Below are 25409 nucleotides of genomic sequence, written 5' to 3'. Positions count from 1 at the left end.
TTGTGAGCTTGTAGATCGTCTATTTCTGCTATCGATGTTCTTTTTTAATTATAAAGTTGTCAAATATGTCAATAAGTTCTTTGTATATTTAGGTTATGTGTCATATCTACCATGTGCAACTTCAAAGCCTAAAAGCCAAACAGAGATGTAATTGTCAACGACGAAAACACAATTATATCGTTAATCGCAATTATTTGAGTGACGATTAATCGTCATGTAAAATGTCATAACCGTGACAGCCCTATTGGACTATATTTGATCATAACAGTGAACTATTCAAACACAATAACCCTCAGCAGTGGAAACAGTAATCAGTATGCATCAAATGCACAACGTTCTTATTATTGTACAGTGCACTCCAAAGCCTTTTTGTACGAAATACACTGAATGTGTCCCTCCATTTATTTTGGAGGATTCAGCAAAAACTCTTAATTATACAGTTAATCTCCCACTTTTTGTGTGTATTGTTCCAGGTCTCTCACTGAGCCAAGTGGTTGTTGCTACAGTATGTAGATGTGTTTTAGATCAGTCTCACAACTTTCATGGTTTATTGTCTCTGTTTGAAGTAAGGGGTTGTGGCTGGGTTGCTGGTAGGTTCTGGGGCTCGTCATTAGGTGGTCATTGTCCTTTGACACGGGCCATCCCTGGGTTGACGAAGGAGAAGTTTTTGAACATGGTCTGGTCAACGCTGTTGATGAGGGTCCGGTCAGCACATGACAGCCTGGGCTTCTCATTGAGGAACTCCTTGTCAAAGTTACTGCAGTCGCTGGCCGACTTCTGCGATGGTGACAGAAATAATGAAATAGAATTAGTTAGTTGTGTTTGCAAGTTTTGTTATGTGCACGTATAGGAACATGGATGCCCAGGTGCAGGACAAACAACAGGTAGAAAAGACTAGGCCTAGGGTGAACCACTTTCCCAGGTGGTTCGCCCCGGCGGACAGGGTTTTGAGGTTATAATCTCTGTGAGTTTAGGTTTAGGGTTATGGTTAGGTTTAGGCATAGTTTTAGTTAAGTTCATTGATGGAGTTTAGGCGAAACACCTGGGAAAGAGGGAGTCTCTTTTTTATTATTGCTATCAACGTTTCGATTCAAAGATCTTCATCAGAAATTCATGATAAGCTCTTCTATTTTAGTACACGTATGTAGACCTGTCCCCTTCTCTTCTCTGTCCTAAAAAACACAAAGTATTGCTGTACCCTTTAATAACTGATTAATCAAATAGCCGATCAACAGAACATTTACCAAATAACTGTTAGTAATCAATAATAATAATAATGATAGCAATAACTGGTTTAGTGATGTATCCTGTGTTCTATTTGTCTGTCATTCAATGTTATATGAGATACTTAAATGGTTTCCTGTGGAAATAAGCTTAGTCTTTTCATGGATCTCCTTCTAGTAGACCTTGTACCAGTGAACTGTACCGTCATGAAACTGTACCTTTTCCTATGCAAACTTCTAATAAAGTCTTCAATCAATCAATCAATCCTGTAACAAATCCTGTTAGCTCATCTGCTATTTACAATTTAACCAAAATATGAATGGTTGTTTTAACTGCATTTTATCAAATTGAGCTAAATTTGTTATTACAAAATTCTATTGTTGAAATTAATTGCACACAAAATAATCCAATAAAAAACAGATGAATCGATTAAAAAAAAGTTCTACTGCTCTACTGCACAATTCTTACCACAGTTGGCCTGAAGGGCGGCTCCACCTGCCTTTTCTCCAGGGCATTCCAGTCGGTGTCTTTGAAGAAGTTGTGCTGCCTGATGTCACCATTTGCCCCTAGTCTCTGCTCTGGCTCCCGCTCCAACAACTAGAACAAACAACAACATGAGCTTACAAACACTGGTACAGCTAAGTGGAGCAAATGCGATGAATTGAGTGAGGATAGCTGAGTGCACTGTGTGTACATTGGTAACTGTTCGAGTGTGTTTGTGCTGCTGTGGAAAATATACCCACTAAGCACGCCGTCTAAAAGTGGTCTAATAGTGGTATAGATTTGAAAGTAGTTGTCTAAACTTAGACTAGACGACTAATAGACTTCTAATAGTCGTCTAAATGTAGACAGTCTATATTTAGACGACTATTAGAAGTCTATTAGTCGTCTAGTCTAAGTTTAGACAACAAAAAAACATTCAAATCTATACCACTATTAGACCACTTTTAGACGGCGTGCTCAGTGGGTAGATTTCTGACTTTTCCACCAGGCATTAATAAGAATAGTCAAAGGAGAATGTGCGGCTGGTATCGCTATTGTGGCAAATGATTATTGAGTGCAAATACATTTGGTAAAAACATGCATTTCTGGTGCAAGATGGAGCTCAGATTCACTTTATTTGTCACTTAGATGCACTGGGTACATACTGTACGTGTGAAAACCTTACGCTCGGAAGCTCCAATACAATAAAAACATGATAATAAAAGCATATAAAATAAAGACCTACAGTACAGCAAAAGTACTTTATAAACAAACACATGGTATGCCGTTAATAATCAGTCCAAGTGCAGAGTGCAAAGAGTTATTGCACATTCCTCACGTTGCATTTAAAAGGCTGATGGCCTGTGGGAAAAATGTCTGACCTTGACCAGGATGTCTTTGGCGTCCTTAGGCAGCCAGCCGGGGTACCGGGGGTCATCCGTTCGTATGGACTGAAACAGTTCCTCCTCGTCACGACCATGGAATGGAGATTGGCCAATCAGCATCTCATACAGCAGCACCCCAAAGGACCACCAGTCTACTGAGTTGTTGTACTTCTGACCCAGGAGAATCTGACAGAAACACACAGGCACGTCACCACCTCTGTCTTCAACATCAATATTTAACAAAAGCAAAGCGTGATTTTTGAAGCGTGTTCCTCCTTTTGTATAAACCAGTGATCTTATGACCTTCATATCTCAGTGGTTGATCTCTGTAATCAAATCAAATCAAATCAAATTTTATTTATAGAGCACATTTACAACAATAAAATTGCCCAAAGTGCTGAACATGGATGCATCAATGCACAACAAAAACCTGTGTCACAATCACAGGGCATAGGGAAGAACATAAAAGCAGATGGAGCAGATCAAAATTAAACAACATTGAAAGCTACAGAGAAAAAAATGTGTCTTTAAAAGAGATTTAAATACCCCAATTGACTGGGCACATCGAATATTTAAGGGGAGGTTATTCCAAAGAGTAGGGGCAGCCGCAGCGAAAGCCCGGTCGCCCCTGGACCTAAGGTTTAATGACATCTATATAATGGAAATAAGAGCTTCCCTTGTAACAGGGAAATGATGTGATCACCTCGGGGGCGATGTAGTCAGGGGTCCCGCAGAAAGTCGAGGTTCGCATGTCATCTTCCATGTTCTCCTTACACATGCCAAAGTCCGCTATCTTTATATGTCCCTCGGTGTCCAGCAGGACATTATCCAGCTTCAGATCTCTGCAAAGAAGAAGAAGGTGTCAACCTTAAACTTATTTAATCTGCAGTTTTCCCTCTTATCCAGTTCTAGATCCACTTCTTTTTGCTGCCCGTTTTTGCTTGCCCTTTTCTCCCCAATTTAGTCCTCATGCCAACTGATTCCTCCCCACACACATTTCTCTCTCTGTGTTGTCACTGCTGTTGTATCCTACTGGCTCACCTGCCAGTGAGGAGCCCCCACCAGGAGGGTGTAGACTAGCCTCCTCCCGCCCAACACTCCCTGCCGACAGGTGCCGCCCCAGCCCTGAGTATGTGTAGTCAGGGACGTGCAGAGAATATTAGAGAGGCAGGGGCTGAAATTTCGAAAAGGGCCTTTTGGTGAAAATATCGAAAATAGCAGACCTCCAAGTACTGTACTTAAGTACAATTTTGAGGTATTTGTACTTTACTTGAGTATTTCCAATTTCCAATACTTTTACTTCTACTCCACTACATCTCAGAGGAAAATATTGTACTTTTACTCCACTACAATTATTTGGAAACTTTAGTTATTAGTTACTTTACAGATACTGTATAAATTATAATATTATAAAACATACATGTTTTACCACTTTAGCCCCATTTTCCTGAGCGCCACCCTGCAGAGGGCGCCACTCGCAATGTAAACAGTATTGTAAAGTAGTTGCATACTTCTAAAGGTCGATTTAGACCTCCTAAAAGGAACCCAGAGAGTCCCTGGACACCACTTTGAGTGCCACTGGTCTAAATTACTCCCTTTTCCTTTAGTTTCTGTTACCTTATAGGTGGTTATACTGTTAAGTAACTTGAAAAATAACCATAAAAACCAACATGAAAAAGAATCGCGATAAGATTGTGTATTGTGATACAGCTTGTCGGTCTATACATAGGATCATTGAAAATAGATGCTCTACAACAGGGGTATTCAACAAAATTGTCCAGGGGGCCACATTGACAGAAACCCAAGGGGCCGGGGGCCGCACTAACGGAGTCTCTTCACTTGAATATGATGGAATATGATTAGGGATTACTGTGATTATGGTAAGATGAAGCTCACGTTTCATATCGCGCAAACCATACCTATAATGTTAATTAGTCTCCACAAAGAAACAAAAAAAAAGATTTTCGATGTTTTTTTTTGTTTCGTTTTTTCAAAAAACTTTTTTTTTCTTTTTTTCAAAATTGCTCCAGGGGCCACAAGGAAGGTCCCCGCGGGCCGCATTTGGCCCGCGGGCCGCCAGTTGAATACCCATGCTCTACAAGCTCACAACGCGTCACATTGGGAGCTTGTAGATCTGCTTTTCTTGAACAGTTTTTTTATTGTTTTGTCACAAACACACAAAACAACAACACAGAAAATGACAAAATAAAATGTATACAAGTATGAACAATGGTCTTGCTTACAGTATATGCTTAGTTTTTCTTTTTTTTACATTTTGTACTTTTACTTTTGGTGCATTAAGTATATTTTGATGCCAATACTTTTGTACTTTTAGCGAGCTCGAGCAAGTTTTGAATTCCAGACTTTTACTTGTAACAGAGTACTTCTGCATTGCGGTATTGATACTTTTTATCAAGAAAAGAACGGGAGTACTTTTTCCACTACTGGTAGTGACAAATATCACCTTTCCCGCCCGGCTTCCCTCCCCCGAACACGGGCCAATTGTGTTCGCATAGTCGCTCAATGAAGCCGGATGCACTGTGGCGGAATCGAACCCCCAGACTCTACGGTGGTGGCACCACTGTGGCACCTGAGCGCCCCATGTGATCCAGTTCTGTGTGGTCAGCCTACCTGTAGATTATGCCTTTAGTGTGCAGGAACTGGAGCCCGCAGATAATCTCGGCTGCGTAAAACCTGCAAAATATATATAGATGCCGAAAGAAAAATTTAAGCTTGAAGAATAAACAGACAAAATTGAGAAGTGCTGAAACGGACTATTAAATAAGTGATGAACAGCGTACGTGGATCTGTGCAGGTCAAACTTGCGGCAGTTCTGGATGTGGAACATGAGGTCGCCTCCGTTCAGGTACTCCATCACAAAGAAGAGGTTCTCCTGGAACACACCGCCAGCACAGGATTTACCATATTATTGCGATAATCAAAATATCCTCCAACATCCATTATCCTGGGGCGGAACGTTTGCCAAAGAATAGAAAATCTACAAGCTCACAACGCATCACAACGTGGCACGTTGTGAGCTTGTTGATCGGCAATTTTTGGCAAAGAGATTTGGTAGAGAGTGGAAGAAAAGACTGTATCATGTACGTTATTTCCAGGTCCGTTTTACCAATTATAGAAGGTTTAAGTGGTACCGGACATGCAGCTCGGCAAATAAAAGGTGAATTGATCCCAGTGGATGACGGAGGATCATTTCACAATAAATTTAAATCTCCACGATACGATTATTATGAGTGTTTTTTTTATCACGATAAACGACTATACCGATTAACGTCCCGTCCCCATCAAAGGTCAGGGACAGGCGCCATCAACATGTACGTACACGGACATACAGTATGTGTCCGTGGCAAAGACTTGGTTTTCTTTTATATACACCATTATAATGTTCCTATTTTAATCATAATACCTAATTAGTGAATGTCAAGGTTTTCTTCAGAGTATGAACCTTATTTACTACGACACTGGCATATTACGAGTCCGACCACAACTAGTTCTAGTGGTTCTCAAATGTTTTATTTGCAAGGAACCCCTTAACTCTGAGAGTGTACAAATGGAACCAAATGGACCCGTATGGGAGTTACAGACAGTGCCAGCTCTTTAAGTGTTTGTTTAAGCCAGCATGGCGATGGCCCCTGGTCAGGGAAAGTGGTGGAGGCAGGATGTTGTAAGTATATGCAGGCTCCAAAAGCATTTGTGTACAGAACGTGAGTGAGTGCAGTCTGCTGGATGTGGTCCAATGGTCGGTACCTTGGTCTGGAAGGTGCAGTGGAGGTGTGTGAGGAAGGGGTGCTCCCACGCCAGGGAGAGGACTCTCCTCTCCACCATAGTGCACTCCACATCGTCATCCATCAGGACCACATCCTTCTTCAGAGCCTTCAGTGCAAAGAACTCACCAGAGCTCTTCAGCTCTGCTAGAAACACCTGGGAACACACACACACACACGCACACGCACACACACACACACACACACACACACACACACACACACACACACACACACACACAATGCATGTTATGAAACAACTACTGAGGATTTTGACTCAATCCTTTCTCTCTGTGAGAGACGAGATGTCTAGAATAGTGTGTGTGCGTGCATGCGTGTGTGTGTGTGTGGGTGTGTGTGTGTCCGGGAATAAGTGGGGAACTGCTGGACCAATCAGCACCAAATGTATTGCTCAACACTGCCAGTAGATGAGTAGGCCAGGGAAGTACCTCAAGTCCTCCACGCATTTGTTTTGTTTTATGAATATGATTTGTATTGTTTGAAATATTTAACTTTCATTTTATAATGGAAGTCAGTGGGTGTTACGTCATAGTACTGATCTACATCTTATGTAGATCAGGCATACCTCGACGTCTCATCCCTTTCTTGATTTGAACACCTTATTGATGCTGTCATGCATCAAAAGCATCAAAGCCACTGACAGCACGTGGTCTGTTTCAAACTCATTGACATCTCATAAAGTAAGCATTAGAAAAACATGCAGTATTAAGATAATAGCCTAGGATTAGTGGTGGCTACACAGTTAAATCCTCAGTGTTCATATAGTGTCTGAGTGTCCACTCTTAGAGTTAACCCATTCAGGCCGGGAACACATTTTGCTGTTTGGGAGGGGCTTACAGTACATGTACAGTATGTAGCAACATATTTGTTTTGTAGGCTAATTTCTGATTTAGCCCTATTCTATAGGTTAGGCTTAAATGAACATAGGATTTCACTGCATAAGCACAAGAGGAATGTGTAAGACTGTGACATACAGTATGCGATGATCATTCTCCCTAATCCTCACATACTTCTTTCTATACATTTGTACTGTTCCTCTGTTGAATCGGACACTCTTTCTCCCTGTGACGTGCCGTACCTTTCCAAAGCTGCCTTTGCCCAGCATCTTATGCAGCTTGAAGTTGTCAATGTTGAACTTGTGCTCCTTTCTGGGTACCGCGTAGAGGGGTTCTTCTTCAGGCTCCTCCTCCTCCTCGGTGACTGGCATGCTGGCATCTGCAGGACTGTCCCATGCTATACCCTGCACCTCTGATTAGAGAAGAATGGAGGGTCATGGTTCATTTATACATACTGTAATGGGACCTGTTGTCGTCCGTGCCTTACCCCTTATCCCCCACACTAGGCTAACGCGGACCAGTTCGTGTAGGCAGATGGGCGGGCGCGGCGAGTCTCACCGCAAGTCTCCGACCAATAGCATGTGTTCTCCTCCCCCCTCCCCCCTCTGCTGCTCTGCTCAGCGCAGAGAACGCTGCTGCGTCATGACGTCAACACATTCGGTGTGACGTTCTCTGCACTCTGATTGGTTAGGGAAATTCTACACTTCCTCCAACAGTGATCATAACGCGATCGCCCAGGCTTTATTTTCTTCCGATCGCCAAATGAAGCCTGGGTTTCCGAGGCTACTTATCCCCAAACTCCTTCGCCTTTTTTTACTATATTGAAAAACATTTTAAAATACTTCAAATAGCCGATCCACAAGCTCACAGCGTGTCAATGTAGCTCGTCTAGTTAAGCTATTTTAAAATGTTTTTCAAAATAGTAAAGAAAGACAAAGAAGTTTAGGGATAAGGGTAAAGCAAGGACAATTTCAAGGTGGCCTGTGCTGTAAACAAACTTGTGTAAAGAACTTTCAATAACAGTGACCTATTCTGCATGCTGCCAAAAATCATCTTGTCAGGCCAACTTAGCTGAAAAATCACACCCAGTGTGAAGTGAGCGGTGCTATTTATGAGTTTATTTCACCGCTCAAAAATAACAAAAAGGTTATTCTTATATCGTCATCATACTTGATACCTCTAGGTTTAAAGTAGCAACAAATGTGCTAAATTTAAGTTAGGACCCTTGTTTGGCACCGCTGTGTAGCATATATGCTTACATATGATTGCTGTGGGTCAAAAACCTTCGCAATGCGATGCGTTGTGAGCTGCTATTTTCACTATATACGTTTTGTTTCTTTTTAAAGTGTAAGTGAAATAGGTTAAATGTGGTGTGGGTTTTATGAACATTGAACCAATGAACATTATTAAGCATGTGACTAAATAACACAGTAGCAGTTTTTCTACCCCACAGTGACAACATACGCCACTGCGTTGCTGGAATCTGTTAAATGCAAAGTATTTCCAAACAGCACTCATGTTGTTTTCTGGCCATTCTGGACAAAGGTTAAGCCAGATCACACTATGACTGCCTCATATGGCTCAAAACCATTTGTAGTCTAGGACCTGACTAAGATATGTATGCACTTAATTTAGGAGAGAATATCTCAACTGTTCTTGGCTAATATGACAACAACTTAAGAACTGTGAGAAATTCTCTTTCCAGGACGAAATACCCCAAAATTACCACGCCCTTTTAAAAATTAACACAACGTCCAACATGGCTCTATCTTCTAAACCGTTGGAGCGACACATTTTCCAAGGTGCTCAAAATGTTCAGAATACCAATGTTTAGGGGATATAAACATTTGTAATATTTCTATATATTCTATATGCAAATTGTCAACTTATTATTGTCCAGGGCCTTAGGGAATGTTTTTGCACTAATCAGTGTATAAGCACCAAATGCATCCCAGATGTAACCCAGGGCATGCTCTAATGATTTACGGTAGTGTGCCCAGAGACTGTTCTGGGTCAACATTGTGGTCAAATCCAATATAGCAACCATCTCAAAATAGATTTAGCTACAACTATTGAACCAGATGAGCTACAAATGTTGTCCCTGAGCAAGATACTTAACCCCTAACTGCTCCCAAAAACAAAAAATGTATGGAATGCCCCTCCACAGGTCTTGAGGGCTGCAGGCTCTCTGGACATTTTTAAGAACCACTTAAAAACTCTACCTTTTAAACAACCATTTGTGGAATTACTTAAATGTTGTTAGATAAATGCTAGTGAGCCCGCTTATAATAGGAAGCCTAAGGTTCGAAGTGGCGCAGAGCAAGATATTTAACTCCTAACTGCTCCCAAAAACAAAAAGGTACCAGTATGTAATATATTAGATTTTGTTGTTGTTTTTAATAATTTGAATGTTTCAGGCTGTGTCTTTATTTCTGTTGTATGTAAGCACTTTCTCTCTGTGAGAAGTGCCATACAAATGAAATGTACATACATACAAACTTACTTCACCACACTACACGTTCATAAAAGTTGTTCAACAAGCTCAACGTGTTGCCCCTAGATTTTGTTTTTGCAAAACACATTTTTGGACACTGCTCCTACAGATTTTCGCCTAAAATCACGCAAAGTGGTACACAGTATCTCTAAAGTCATGTCATCAACATGGCCCATATTCCCTCCTGATTGGCTACGATTGCCTTAAAGTATCTCCCGATTAGGGAGTCTTACTGGTATTTATTTAATTGGGTTAAAGTACTCTGCCAATTCCCATGAAAGGGTTAATATTCATCAATTTGGAATCAAAAACAACTTGGAGAAAGTACATTTTATGGTTTTGATTGAGGGCAGGGCATTAAGGGGTTAATACGGTATCTAAAAAGGCCAGGGGACTTCACTGGGCACACTCTTGAATTCTTAAGAGGTGACCCCAAGCTACAAGAATCAGTTGAGAAAAAAACTTTTACTGGTGAAAACGGGTTCAGACAAATCGGGTTCGGACTAATAATGATAGATGTAATAATGTATCATAATGATGTTATGATACATTGTGGTATAGTGGCCATATTTGTAATAAGCCAATTAAAGTGCTCTAGATGGATTCACATTCAGTTATAAATCTGAGAATGCCCATGTGTTTCTTATGCTCAAGAAGCATATAATATACAAGGTACAGTAAAAACAAAAAGAAGACAAAAAATCAGATACACGCCTTCTTTGAAATATGCAAGATAGAGGTTGAGATACACCCAGTCATAAAGATTAGCGTTCCAACATGTTTCTAGTGGTCAAAAAACATGAAACAGACACCAAGTTTGCATTTGTAGTTCATCTGGTTCAATATTTATAGCCAAAACTCTTTTGAGATAGTGGCCATGTCGGATTTGTCCGTTATGACAACACCGAAGAGTCACTGGTCACCCTTCCTAAATCATTAGAGCATGCCCTGTATTACATCTGGGACAAATTTGGTGCGTTTGCACTGATGAATTTCCCTAAGGCCCTGCACAATAATAAGTAGACAGTTTTTAGTGTTTCTTAGCTGTTTTGTCATAAAATATAGAAATTAGAAATGTTACAGACTTAGATGTCCCCCTAAAGATTGGTATTCTGAACATTTTGAGCGCCTCAGAAAATGTGTAGCTCAAAACGGTTTAGAAGAGAGAGCTATGTTGGAAGTTGTGGTCATTTTTAAAAGGCGTGGTCATTTTCGGGTATTTCGTCCCGGATAGAGAATTTTTCACAGTTCTTAAGTTGTTCCTTGGGGTCATATTATCCAAGAACAGTTGAGATATTCTCTCCTAAATTAAGTGCATACATATCCTAGCCAGGTCCTCTACTATTGCAGAGACTCTGCTATAGCAAGGTATCACACACACACACACACACACACACGCACGCACGCACGCACGCACACACACACACACACACACACACACACACACACGCGCACACATGCACACACGCGCGCACACACAAACACACACACACACACACACACACACACACACACACACACACACACACACACACACACACACACACACACACACACACACACGCTGTGCTTAAAATAAAAAATATATACCAAAGGGGGGACATTAATAGGATTAATGTGTAACATGCATTTTCAATTAAATTGTTGTTAAATTACAATATTGATTACATAAATCAAAGCTCATGAACCTTGGTTTCATCTCACCTTTACGTGCAGGGGTTGCTGTTTTAGGTAAGCCCATCACTAACCCTGATGGTGCGCGGACAACACCTGGCTGGCCCACACCTACCGGCCCCTCCCGGCCAGTCGTCTCTAGGTCTTTGCAACTCTTAGCCTGCAGTATAAACAGAGAAAAAAGAAGTGCTGCAGGGATCAGTAGGCTCTAACAGAGACAGGTGCTCTTTGGTGATACAGGTAGGAATATATGAACAAAGGTTATTTCAAAGAAGTACTGCTCTTCGTCAGGGTCTGACCTGACGAAGACCTACAGTAGTAGGTCGAAAAGCGTTGGTCAACTTGTTGCCTTGCCCAGAAAATAAATTATAATTTTTTCACCAAAGACGAAGTGCCATGGAATTCCTTTCTCTGTAAGTCTGCTGTCTACACCTTTAGTTTAGCAGTACTTCTTTGAAATACGGTACCTTTTGTTCTTAGCCTGCAGTGTAAGAGAATTGCAGTGTAGTAGTATTAGCTCAAATATACGTGATACTGTATGTGACGTTCAAAGTGTCCATTTGACCATTGTCTTTTCCCCCATACTGACCTAGCCTAGAACCAGACAAATCCGCCTGGGCGAAAAAACTTGCCCTTGGCGAATATGGGTCTGGCCCCGCTGAATTCTGAATCCATTACCGTCCCCCAAATAATTGGGGGACCTATCAGGGCCCAGCTTTTGTCTGGTCTAACTAATCGTGTCCAGAGCCATTTTTTTTTAAACCACCCGTTGGAAAAACTCTGCTCGTGAGTCCAGACTAATATCCGACACGCAGTGAGGAATTAGTATGAGCAACACCAGGCTACTACTGACCTGCTGTTTGGTCTCGATCATGGCAAGAGCTTCCGCCATCAGTTTTTGGTTGACCCCACAGAGATTTGCAACTTTCTTCTGACACTTGTGGTGGACATTCATACTACATTCTGCACAGAGAACACAGTTACACAGAACAAATTGGTTGGCATAACAGTAATAAGCTACTAATACACAAAGTGCAGTGAAATAGAAAATATCATTATAAGAATATTATACAACATTTCAATATATTTCTCTTTTTTCAATGTGTGTGCAACAGGTATATCAATATGTTGTGACATATTTCCTCATGAAAGTCCTTTACTTAGATTTTATTTAGTTTCAGTTTATGATGTTTAGGAATTGGTCTTTACTGCTGATGTTGTTGATCCAACTAACTAGACATTTTGTAACATGATGATGTGACAGAAAAATTTAGAGGGAACTGCAGCAGATGTGTATTGGTTGCCTGGTTACAAACCTTAATGAACCCTTTGCCCAGGTTTGGAAAGTAAATGTGATTATAAAAGCTCTTGCTACTGTAATTGAGCATATTTGTATTTTCTTTCATCTGTAATTCTACTACACTGTTGTACTACTACACTTTTGTAAATACTTTTAGAAAGACAAGAATGACAGAGTAGCCTAAAGTTGTGCTGTTAATGACACAATCAGGAAGATGTTACTTTAGGTTTGCTATTAACCCCATTTCTCTTGTAGGAGGCTTTCTTAAAATCTATACTATAATTTTGCGAATGTCTGAGTGAGTGAGTGAGTGAGTGAGTGAGTGAGTGAGTGTCTGTCTGTCTGTCTGTCTGTCTGTCTGTCTGTCTGTCTGTCTGAAACAGCGTTTCTCCTCAGTGGCTGGAGCAATTGATCTGAAATCGCATCACCATTAGCATATGAACACACCTAACATAACTGTGAAGCCCGTTTGTCACTTTCACAAATCGTATGCTGTATATTAGCATTTTTATGGTGCACAGCCTGTTCAGGTCATCTTCCAACGGGTATGGAAAAAACTATGTGGAGACAGTAAGTGCATACATCCCCATACTTCTATTCACCTAATTTTGCTGTTAAATTATTTGTATCCATCATAAATATACACTCCTCCATGGGCTGCTCCTTACATTATGATGCTCCCACATATTCTCACGCATGCACCAGTTACAGTAACTTGGAGCACATATCTTTGAACGGGTAAGGTCTAGTACATTAAAATGTAATTGTTACACTCAGGTTGCCACATTGGCAGTACAGGAACAGTTCTTTAGTAGAGTACTCTTCAAAAGAGTTACTTTTGTACTTTTACTTGAGCAGGTTTCACAACAAGTTGCTTCAGTTGTATTAATGTCAAGTAACTGTACTTCTACATGAGTTAGTACTTTTTCCAGCACTGTGAATACCAGATATTTTATCTTGAGTAAGTAATGTTGTAATATACAGTATGTCTGGATGTGGCAGGTGCACATCCTCGACTCCTAGGTCTGGTTGCCTCCTTGGCCAGTGAGCAAGCGGACTATAGCGTGTGAAATTGAGCGTGAAACTGTCCTGATATACTCTAGTGTCTGTCATAACCAGCCAAGCTCAAACCAATCAAATTAACAAGGGGTGTAAGCAAGTAATGAATATGACTATAGCTAACTAATGAATACAAATGAGAGGTGGGGAATATCTCAGCTTCATCAAGCTACATCACACACGTGTGTGCTCACACACATACAGTGGCCTCCTTTATTTCCTCGATACGATTAGATTTCCTTTGCTCTTAATAAAATGTCTGGCATGGATGACTAATCATAATAGCTGTAGTGACACAAAGTAGCATGCAGATCTCAACCAATACAAATAGTTAGTGGTCAGGCTCAGGACACAGACGTGAAAACTCACTCAACTAGAGGAACAACAAACTAATTTTGAGGGGTGAACGTCATGACCCCTTTGGCAGATAGTCCAATTGAAATGCATTTTAATAACTTTTTCTTGCTTGCTTGCTTACTCCCTCGCTCATGTCACTATATATCACGGTGAGGTGAAACATGTGTTGTAAATATGTTGGGATGAAGTACAGAGTCCTCTCTCACCCTCACATTTGAGCCCCTGCCTGGCCAGCCCCCACAGTAGTGTACCACAGTGTTCACAGAAGGTGGGGCTTTTGTAGTTGTGCACCTTGAACCTGTGGGGCATGTCGATCTTGAAGCGCTCTTTGTGGATCTGCAACACACAGCGAAAACAGACTTCTTCTTCACCTGGATGCACATCATCAACGTTCAAGGTAAACAGAGCTACACATTTAGGGAGCACAACTAACAGCTTCAAGCCAGAGTACTTATTTAGTGTCAGTGAATGCATGCACAAAAGGTCCCTCCATCAACAAACTGCCCTTGACAGATTGCATAATGCAAAGCTGCATTTTCACCCACGTTACAATTTGTATTGGAACTGTACCTGTATTCTATTTCTATGTTAAAACCATTTTCCATGGTGGGCGCATGACATGCTCTATAGTATACGCACTATACCTCAATATGGGGGTTGGCATCTTATGTTGGTTTCACATACAGTACATGTGAGCAAGCAGTCAAGAATTTGGAGAGGAAATGAAACAAGGGCAAGTAGAGGAGAGAGGGCTAGGCAAGAATGCTGGTTTATAACAAACTATATGAGGCGACTTTATGAAGAAGCGAGCATAGTAACCACAAGTTTACACATCTCCTTGCATGTGTCAGCCTGTTTAGAAATTACCCATGGCTGCTCTGAAGAATCAAACTCATTTTTGAACAGTATCACTGGGGAATGGATATCACTGTGGTCCACAGTGATTATACAGTGATTACACAGTCTGTGGAAAACAGGTCTGGCGTACCATTGTCTCTTTGCTGTTGATTGCTGAACCGGTGCACTTGGCGATGACTTTGTCAATGCACTTCTTGTGGATGGCAGCATTGCATTCTGTAAGGAAAAAGTAACTACGACTATTTGCCAGATGCAAGTCTATGACATTTCAGAAGAGTTCAATATCAGCAAAGGCCTGCCAGAACCTACAGAAGTGTCCTTCAGGAATTCAAATCACGCTGAGGAAGGCTTTGCCCGAAACACACTCATGGTTTGCCCTGCGCCTGATTTGAATAAAAGTGGTGGCAGTGGTGTAAAGTAACCACTTTAGTACATTTACTTTTAATTTTGAGGTATTTGTACTTATACAGGAGTATCTCCATTTCCGGTACTTTTACTTCTACTCCACTACATCTCGTTTCCAAATATTGTACTTTTACTCCACTACATTTATTTGAAAACTTTAGTTACTAGTTACTTTGTAGATATAAATAATTATATTATAAAACATAAATGAATCCACTTTAGCCCTATTTTATACCTAGGCTATTTGAAAATAGCTGATCTACAGGCCCTAAATGCGCGTTGTGAGCTTGTAGATCTGCTATTATCCAACATTTGTACTTTTACTTTTGGTTCTTTAAGTATAGCTTGACGCCAACACATTTTGAATTCCGGACTTTTACTTGTAACAGAGCATTTCTACACTGCAGTATTGACACTTTTACTTCGGTAAAACATTTTAGTGCTTTTTCCACTACTGCATGAAGGACACTTCTGTGAGTCCAGGCAGTCTTTTGCTGATATTGAGCATTGTATTCCATGACACAGAATGACACAGACAGCAGATGACACACTGTGAAACGGTTGGGGGGCTATGACTAATTTAGTGACCGGTGGCGACAAAGGAAGAAATAAAAACTAAAAGAAAACAGCCACTCACGTCTGCACTGGTAGCCCTGTTTGTTGAGTCCCCTGTGGTGTGGAAATAAAAGAGAAGCCGTGAATCCTTTTGGGTACATTTCAAAATGACTAATGCGAGGTACATTATTTGTAATGTTCCATCACTGATGGAGTTGTGCTTCTAGAGCAGTGGTTCCCAAACTTTTTAGCTCGAGACCCAAAAGAGAGTTTGCCAGGGACACAAACTAGTGAAAATAGCAGATCTACAAGCTCACAGCACGTCGCAATCTGCTATTTTCACTACTTCTTAATTATTATTATTTTTAATTCATGGAATTTCTTAAGATTTGTTTGTTTTTTTCTAAAATTGATAATTGGTCCTTGGTCCATGACCCAGCAGACCCACAAATGGGTCTCGACCCACTGCTTGGGAAACAGTGCTCTAGAGAAGCACTGAGGTGGGATCTGTACCAGACAAACTCCTTGCAGACAGAGCAGAAGGTGGGCTGCGGGAAGAAAGTGGCGCTGAACTCGTGACACTTGATGACATGGATTTTGGCCTGCTTGATGGCGCCGCGCCGGTGGTGTAGAGCGAACAGACCCTCGCTGTCCCTTTCGGCCTCCCTCTCGGCGTCCACCTCGCCTTGACCCGTAGAATCTGACAAGCGGGCAAGAACATCCATTAACATCATGCCAATATAGGGCTTATTATAGCACTTGCCTACCCAACCATAAATGTAGACTTAATGTAACCATAATTTAGATAGCCTTTTTTATATTATAGTTTTTACTGAATAGGTGCTTGGTACCTAAGTTTTTTTCTTAGAATTGTATTGTATTACCTTGCTTATTCTAAATCGCTCTGGATTAAGAGTGTCTATTATATGCGTAAATTGTAAATTCTAATATGCAGGGTAAACAGAAATCACTTCCTGTGTTTTGGCAAATATCACACTGAAAGACGATGGAAAAAACACGTCACAAGTCATGGGCACAAGTCAGCATGCATACTAGTGCATAGTCATGAGCCATGATGAGTGTGTGTGTTTGCGTGTGTACGTGCATTGTGTGTGTGTGTGTGTGTGTGTGTGTGTGTGTGTGTGTGTGTGTGTGTGTGTGTGTGTGTGTGTGTGTGCTAGGCTTTGCTGTTGCTGTTGTCCACCAAAGTTAGAAATAATCTATCCAGCTGCACTGGCATTTGCAAATGTAATACTGTACGGTACATGGATTAGTGTTTGTGTGTGTGTGTGTGTGTGTGTGTGTGTGTGTGTGTGTGTGTGTGTGTGTGCGTGCGTGCGTGCGTGCGTGCGTGCGTGCGTGCGTGCGTGCGTGCGTGCGTGCGTGCATGCATGCGTGTGTGTGTTAGTTACAGAGCTTGATCTTCTATTTGTGTGTAGTGTTATTATCCCGAATAAATTGTTACCCGGTAACACTTACTGGGCCACCTGTTGTGAAGAGCATTAATTGCCAAGTCTATATTTAGGGAGGGACATGAGAAGGGTCTTCCCTTTAGCTTCACACGCCTCAGCATGTCACAGCAGGATGATGCCCGTCTATATGCCTCAGCATGTAGACCAGGATGCTGCCAGTCTATATGCCTCAGCATGTTAAACCAGGATGCTGCCAGTCTATATGCCTCAGCATGTTAAACCAGGATGCTGCCATGCAGTCTATATGCCTCAGCATGTAGACCAGGATGCTGCCAGTCTATATGCCTCAGCATGTTAAACCAGGATGCTGCCAGTCTATATGCCTCAGCATGTTAAACCAGGATGCTGCCAGTCTATATGCCTCAGCATGTTAAACCAGGATGCTGCCCGTCTATATGCCTCAGCATGTTAAACCAGGATGCTGCCAGTCTATATGCCTCAGCATGTTAGACCAGGATGCTGCCAGTCTATATGCCTCAGCATGTTAGACCAGGATGCTGCCAGTCTATATGCCTCAGCATGGTGATGCCAGTCTGGGCACAGGTTCTACACCGTTACTTGCTTGAACTCAGATATGCTGGCTTTGAGCCACTCACCACTTTTCTCCAGATAATATCTTGCCTCCATTAGCAAGCGACCCTGTGGCTTCAGCTCCAGCTAAAAGAGGAAGAGGATGGAAAACCAAAACAAAGACATTTCAGCAGTACCCAAGAGCAAAAGCAGGAATTGGGGATTATTTGGAAAAAGGGGAAGCATTGTAGTGGTGGGCGATAACGATGAGTCTAGTCCAGTCTGCATTAAGACTGATTGCTAAAACACACGCACACACGCACGCGCGCACGCACGCACGCACGCACGCACGCACACACACACACACACACACACACACACACACACACACACGCACACACACACACACACACACACAGACACTGGCAGTTGACTGCCCGACTCTCTTTAACTGTTGACTCAATAGTATGACACTATACAAGTCAAATTGAAACTCCCCATTGAGATTGCATTGACGTTTTTGATCTGCTTTAGGGTTAATGTTGTTGGTGAACCTGGCTGCCTATTGCTGGAAACTGTTATAGAAGCAATATTATGCTCACGGCTGTGATAGATTGCATTATATCATGACATGGGTGTTTGTGGGACTCCACTTTACATTATGCCAACAACCAATAGCCGTGTGGCATATTACCGATATACAGAGCCATCTCAAACGTTTTGAATATTGTGTAAAAGTTAATTTTCTTCAAGAATATAATTCAACATTTTAAACTTTCAGATAGTCTATATTGTAGATACATTGCAAATGCAGTGAAATATTCATGCTTTTTTACACAATATGTTTTGAGATGTCTCTGTATATCATGCCCCCCCCCCCCACACACACACACACACACACACAGCTGTATACCAACCCAGATCTCCAGTTTTCCGTTGTTCTCTTTCTTGCAGCGTACGGCCAGGGTGTCCAGAGCCACCGTGGCCTCAGATTTGAGCTCCGCCGTGCGGTCCTTCACCATCACGTGCATGACGCGACCTCTGTAGACGTGGGCGTCAAACGTCTTGTTCCACTCTGGGTACACAGACTTCTTCTGCTTGTACACCTGGCCCTTCTCTGGAAAACACATGCCGACAAACGGACCCACGTGTTTTAGTTACTGTATATATACAGTATATAGCAACATATACGTTTGTTTTTTGTTTTTTTTCAGAAAACTCCTGGGGAATTTTTAATAACTAGATCCTTACCCGTCTGAAAGGTATTTTGTTATGGTTAATATCATCCTTTTATCAATTCATATTGATTGTTAGGTATGAATTATGATACATAATATGATTCATTTATTAGGTTATATTATGTGAACTACTGTCTGAACTTACAGTATAGGTCCTCGTTACCCTGAGACCATGTTTTGGTTGTACTGTAAGTTCAGGCTAGTGGATTACAGGTCATGGTGACTGTGGTTACCGGTCAAATTCCGAATTCAATTTAAAAACCTCTTGTTTGTTTATAAAGCCCTCCACGGCCTCGCACCGCCCTACATAACAAATCTAATTAACCCCCCCGACTCCACCAGGCCACTCAGATCAGCCACCAAGCTGCTTCTCAAGGTCCCTCACGCAAACCTCAGGCAAAAAGGTGACCGTGCCTTCTCGGTCGCAGCGCCTACGTTATGGAACACCCTGCCCATGGGTGTCAAGGCTGCACCATCCTTGGCCACGTTTAAAAGCAGACTAAAGACTCACTTGTTTTCCCTGGCCTTTTAATTAACACACTGTCAAACTGCCTCAAATGAGTCTTATAAATTCCCTGTTGTTTACTTAGTTTGCAATTTTTAGTTTTCCATGTTTTTTCTATTGTACTTGAGTAACTGTTTTTATCTACTGAATGTTTTATTTGTGTAACACTGTTATTTTCCTATGCCTGTACAGCACTTTGGTCGACCCTGGTGGTTTTTTAAATGTGCTATATAAATAAAATTGACTTGACTTGACTTGACGTGGTTACCCTGACTACGAGATCATGTTTTTTTTTGTTATACTATGTCTCTGTCTTCTTGTTATGATATGGGGACCAATCAATGAGTCCCACGATCTTACTGTCATATACTGTATTCTTTATATACTGTATGTTAACTTCCATCTTTGGAAGAGAGCATTACCAAGCTGCCACTAGGATGGTATGCTCACTGTTTGTCTCTTTGTCTGACTCTCTTCAATACAGCAATTTATTGATAGTCCTTTGGCTTGTCTCTGTCTTATTTTGGTTATAGATTTATCCATATCCATATTTATTTAACGTAATAATTTATTTAACACCGTCCTTACCCGTTGGGGGTCCTTTGAGAATTACTGATTTAGAAGGCATTCGTGGAATCGGCCCCAGGTCTTAATGGGTTAAGCTTTAGCGTTAGCAGACAGGACGGGAGGAGAGGAGAGGAGAAAGACATGCAAAGCGTAGGATTTGCACTCACTCAGGGCATCTGTTTATGTTTATACACTTCATTATCCCCTTGCTTGGGGTAATGTATCCATCCTAACTACTTAGTAGGCGTGAGCAGCCACAGTACAGCATCCAGGGACCAACCACAGTTGCAATTCTGGTGCCTTAGCCTTGTCGGGTGGAAACCTTGTATGTCCAAAACCGTTCGTTTTGTATTTATCATCTAAAATGATTTGAACTAGTGAAAATAGTCGATCTACAAGCACACAAGGCCTCACGATGTGCTTGTAGATCTGCTATTTTCACTAGTTTTGTGCGACAGTCTTGTATGATGAAGCAGGGCGTTACTTTATGAAAAAAACGTACACATTTGAGACTTGGATATACAAGTTTTCTGCCCGAGAAGTGACGATTTAACCTACTTAACCTGTCTGTGCCACCGGATACCAATGGTCCGACCTCCAAATAAACAGATAGCGTGCATGGGATTTGTTCCCATGTTTCTCCGAATGCTTAACATATATAATCCACTCAAATGGGGATTTTAATTCATGTGGTGACATTAACATCTTTTTCATCAGCTTATATGTTGCCTTAAGGCATGCGTGATGTACAGTACATAGTATGGCAGTATGTTTTGCAGTGCAGTGGACATAGGGCTACTGCTGTAAACACCACCTGGCCATGCGCTGTCTGTGATTATCCGGCTGCACGACATTAAGAGACGTTCCATCTAGTCGCCAAAAAATAAAAACATTAACCCCCCCCACTTTCATAATTGACATCTGCTTATTCCTTATGTGTATGTGCCATAGTATGTCAAATATCGACTTACATAATGCATAATACAGAATGATATAATACAACATTGTCATCCCACCACTTCATCCTACAACAACTGCCTCACAAAACGTCACATCCGTTGCATGTTAAGAGCTTGAAAACGACAGAAAACATCTTGTATGAAAAATAAAGTTATCTCCGTAATTCACCAGCAAAGAGGAAATCAATGTACCATTGGCAGTTTGCAGGTGTTCATTTTGTTCCCTGTTAGAATCTCTTTGAATAGTCTAGACTCAGCCTATAGACTAGACTCTAGTCACTAGAGCATACATGGGCAACTGGCGGCCCGAGGGCCACATGCGGCCCTCACCTTCACTTAATGCGGCCCTCAAGTTAATACCGGAATATTGATATATTATTGATTTCAGCTGTTTCAATTCCAAACATGACCTGCTTCAATTCCGTCAGTCTATATTAGTAGTTTAATGACTAGTATAGTAGTATTAAAAAGTAAAAAAAAAAAAAAAAATTATGTCCAATGTAGGTATTTGTATTTAGTTTCATAGAGTCAACATGAATATATAACTAAATGTCTTTGAAATTAAATCAAAATGTTACATTTCAGGATTCCAATTAAAAAATAACAAAAAATAATTCAGGATTCCAATTCAAAAGAAGCAAAAATAGCCGATCTACAAGCTCAAAACGCATCGCAGCGCGATGTGTTTTGAGCACATATAGTGGAAATATAGTGGCCCTCGCCATCATCAAAGTTGCCCATCCCTGCACTAGAGGATCAACCAAGCCACAATCATTGACTTTTGCAACTTCCTCAACCACTGTCATCAATGTTCAGACGCTCGGGACAACCTGGCTTTTTGGTCAGAGTGGTCAGTGTGTGCACAAAATGTGGTGGAAGCAGAGCTACACTTTCTAACCACCTGCCCGCTATACCAAGACATCAGAGACACACACGTCCCACAGATTACGCACACCCAAAGTGAGTTTGAAAACATGACCAACGACAAAAAAACTCCCATACCTATACAACAATGTGCGAACACAACAGCAGGATTTGTGAACTGTTGCGATAAAAGAAGGCTATAGAATGGAATACAACCACCCTAATATAAGGACTACAAACCACATACAGTATAAAAAGAGCTGCTACCTTTAAAGGAGTAGTTCACCCCCAAAATGACTTTTTTTCTATTGATTACTCATGCCATGGAGAGTAGAGTTCAATAATATTTTTTGTTTTTTGTCACATTCCTAAGACACAAATTTGATTCGAGTAAATGTACCCCCATTGATTCCGGATGGTGACCCGTTTTGAAACGGGTCACCATCCGGAACGAATGGGGGTACATTTATTGTTATCACATTTTTGTCTTAGGAATGTGACAAAAAACAAAAAATATTATTGAACTACTACTCTCCATGGCATGAGTAATCAATAGAAAAAAAGTCATTTTGGGGGTGAACTACTCCTTTAAACACGTTTTAAATTTGAGGATTTTTTCTTTTCTTTTATTTGTATACTATTGAAATCATGTTGAGAAAAAAAGAAATGCTGCTATTTGTTCCAAAAAGCTTCATACCCTGTATATACTGTACAAAATGAGAAAATGTGACATAGATCTGTTTACACAATGCTGTACCCCCCTCCAACTGTGTTCCCCATTTTCAACTGTTTTCATTTTGTTTTGATACTTGCTTTGGTAATGTAAACCTATGTTTTCTCATGCCAATAAAGCTCCTTTGAATTGAAATTGAATTGAATTGTGTGTGCAATGAAGTTCACACAGTACTGTAGTTTTTATTCAAGGCATAAATAAGGCATTAGCTTTTCTCTTCATTGGTTCATCACATCTTGTATGGATGTATGGGTTGCAAATAACGCATGACACAGCTTATATGTTGACTAAGAAAGATTTTTTTTTCAAATGCTACCTTGTAACCTCATAGCTCTATGTCTATCAGTTCCTGTGTTGTTCACACTTTGGTGATGTGACATTTAGATGATGCACTTTCATATCTCCATTCAGGGCTGCAGTATCACTTTGCACTGAGCAGAGAGTCATGCAGTCACAAGGACAAACAAGCCTTACTTACTTACTTAACAGTTGAGAATGTAAACAAACAAGCACAGATAGGCGTACGCTAGGTTAAAACTGGACCGCAAATCCTGATTCTCTGATCACCTTTCTTTTTTCATCATCGGTTAGGTAGAATCATGACCTCAGCTGAGCAGGTCTCCACTCAGTGAGTCATTAACAGCAAAACCATGAAAGCAGACCTCAAGAAAAGCCCTGTTGCTTGAAAGGTGTTGCATACTGCTGCGTGTGCGCTAGTCTGTTGTGTTCGTCCGGTTCGCTTTGCCATACACACTTGGTTTCATATGCACCCTTTTAAACTTCAGTGAACCTTGTCCAGTATCCAATGAGCCTCCAGGCCATCTTTATTTCCTTGGTACAGTATGTCCTCTGGGCATTTTTGAAGGCCCTTTATAGTATTCGTTTTTTTAAGTGGATTCCTGCGTGATGCATGGCAATTCACTTGAATAATGTAAGCACTCATGCCTGACTACTGTATAATTTAATGGGACGATCAGGCACTGTGCTTTTCACACCTTGCTCCGAAAAGTATATTTAAACTTTTATGCCACACACACAAGAGAGGACTGAAAATTGAAAGCTAAGCTTGAAACTAAATGACATACTATAGTCCATAGTCAATAGATACATTGAAACACACACGCACGCACGCACACACGCGCGCACATACACAAACACACACACACACACACACACACGCACACGCACACGCACACGCACACGCACACACACACACACACACACACACACACACACACACACACACACGCGCACACACACACACACACACACACACACACACACAGCCCACTCACAGGCGGCCTCCTCTGCTATGCTGTGCAGTATCAGCGCTGTGGTTAAAGAAGAGGAAAAGAAACGGCAGATCCCTCCTCTTTCCTCTCCATGACACGCTGTTTTACTGTTTTTAGAACTACTATGCTGTCATATTCACCAGTGGTTAAAGATAGACGGCAGCAGAACAAAGACTTCTAGTCTTGTTGTCCGTTATCAACCCTGAGAACTGACTCACACAGTCACACGCGACATCTTCAAAAGGTGTAGGACAGAATAGCTTATTGTTTTAAATTCATTCATTCATTCAGTGAGACTTTTTTTCTTTTACACTGGAAAACAGACACATCGAGGAACAACACTTTTTCCAAGTGTCAAATGTACAAATTGAAAGTCAACGTCAAACTCAAGCAAGCAACGTACCTATAGTGCAATACCTATAACACATACTGTACATAGATATAATATACCCCCACACATGCCAATTTGTCTCTGTTGCTGTGTTTCATGGAACAAAGCAACAGATACAGAGTATCGTGCCTTGTTTGATCCTACCACAGGTCTCTTGACAATCACTGGAGAGAGAGAGCAAAGCCCATCATAGTAACTCTGTTTGAGGTTCATCATAACCTTTACCTACACGCCTGTCTCCATCTCTCTACCTCTGTCTGTCATTTAACCACATCAACCCTATAGCCAATCTACACAAAGTGTTGCAGTATGACACGTTGTGAACTTCTAGATAGGCTATTTTCAGTTAGGAAATGTGTTGTTGGAAAAAAGGAGGGGGCCTAGTATAGACCCCTGGGGGACTCCCGTCGTTGGGCACAGGCCTACTCAGGATTAAGTAACACAGACTCATGCAAGCATACAGTACGTTCACTGACAAAGCACAGAGTAGAGTAGCTGACCTGTGTCTATCACCTCCTTCATGTAGACCGCACAGTAGGGGTTCGACACCTCTTCATGATAGGCCAGTCCAGGGTCTATCTCAAAGTTGGAGAAACTAATGCGCAAGAAGGGTGCCATGGCTGCAGTTCACCCCGCTCCGTGACCTCCAAAGTTCAAAACAGCCTTTGGAGAAAACCCCTCAGAGATCCTGTTTAAAATAACAGCATCAGCCTGCTGAGGAGATTGGGGCCCCCCCGCCCGCTCCTGTGGTCGGTCGATTCACAAGTCTGTTTCCGTCAACCCTGTCCCCTCTGAGATGGGGACCGCTGTAGTTGCCTTTACCTCCGGGGAGAGTAGAGATGGGCTGGCAGGGGGGGAGGGAAGGAGAGACAGAAAGAGCGAGGAGGAGGAGGAAGAAGGGAGGGAGGAGGGGCGGGGGTTTAGGGAGGGCTGTTTGTCTCACAGC

General features: G+C 41.5%; 1 protein-coding gene across 2 annotated transcripts; it reads right to left on the bottom strand.

Annotated features, from left to right (window-relative positions):
- Nucleotides 1–458: 458 nt before the first annotated feature.
- Nucleotides 459–25081, bottom strand: prkcq (protein kinase C, theta; the record flags this gene model as incomplete). Of its 2 annotated transcripts, none has more annotated exons than XM_080754151.1 (17): nt 459–777; nt 1693–1821; nt 2589–2777; nt 3295–3433; nt 5223–5285; nt 5393–5484; nt 6357–6530; nt 7473–7642; nt 11429–11558; nt 12237–12361; nt 14321–14450; nt 15103–15188; nt 16015–16046; nt 16446–16632; nt 18001–18061; nt 18832–19031; nt 24964–25081. In XM_080754151.1, 17 exons carry the CDS (start codon nt 25079–25081, stop codon nt 619–621), a joined length of 2184 nt encoding a protein of 727 aa, XP_080610277.1. In that variant the 3' UTR covers nt 459–618. The 2 variants fall into 2 exon arrangements, with proteins under 2 accessions (XP_080610277.1, XP_080610276.1); XM_080754150.1 differs by having other exon boundaries at nt 12252–12361.
- Nucleotides 25082–25409: the final 328 nt, after the last annotated feature.

The sequence above is a fragment of the Nannobrachium achirus genome (assembly GCF_963921795.1).
Source record: "Nannobrachium achirus genome assembly, chromosome: 23".
NCBI classification, from domain to species: Eukaryota; Metazoa; Chordata; class Actinopteri; order Myctophiformes; family Myctophidae; genus Nannobrachium; species Nannobrachium achirus.
The sequence above is the reverse complement of the archived record's forward strand: the minus strand, read 5'-3'. Positions and strand labels throughout refer to the sequence as shown.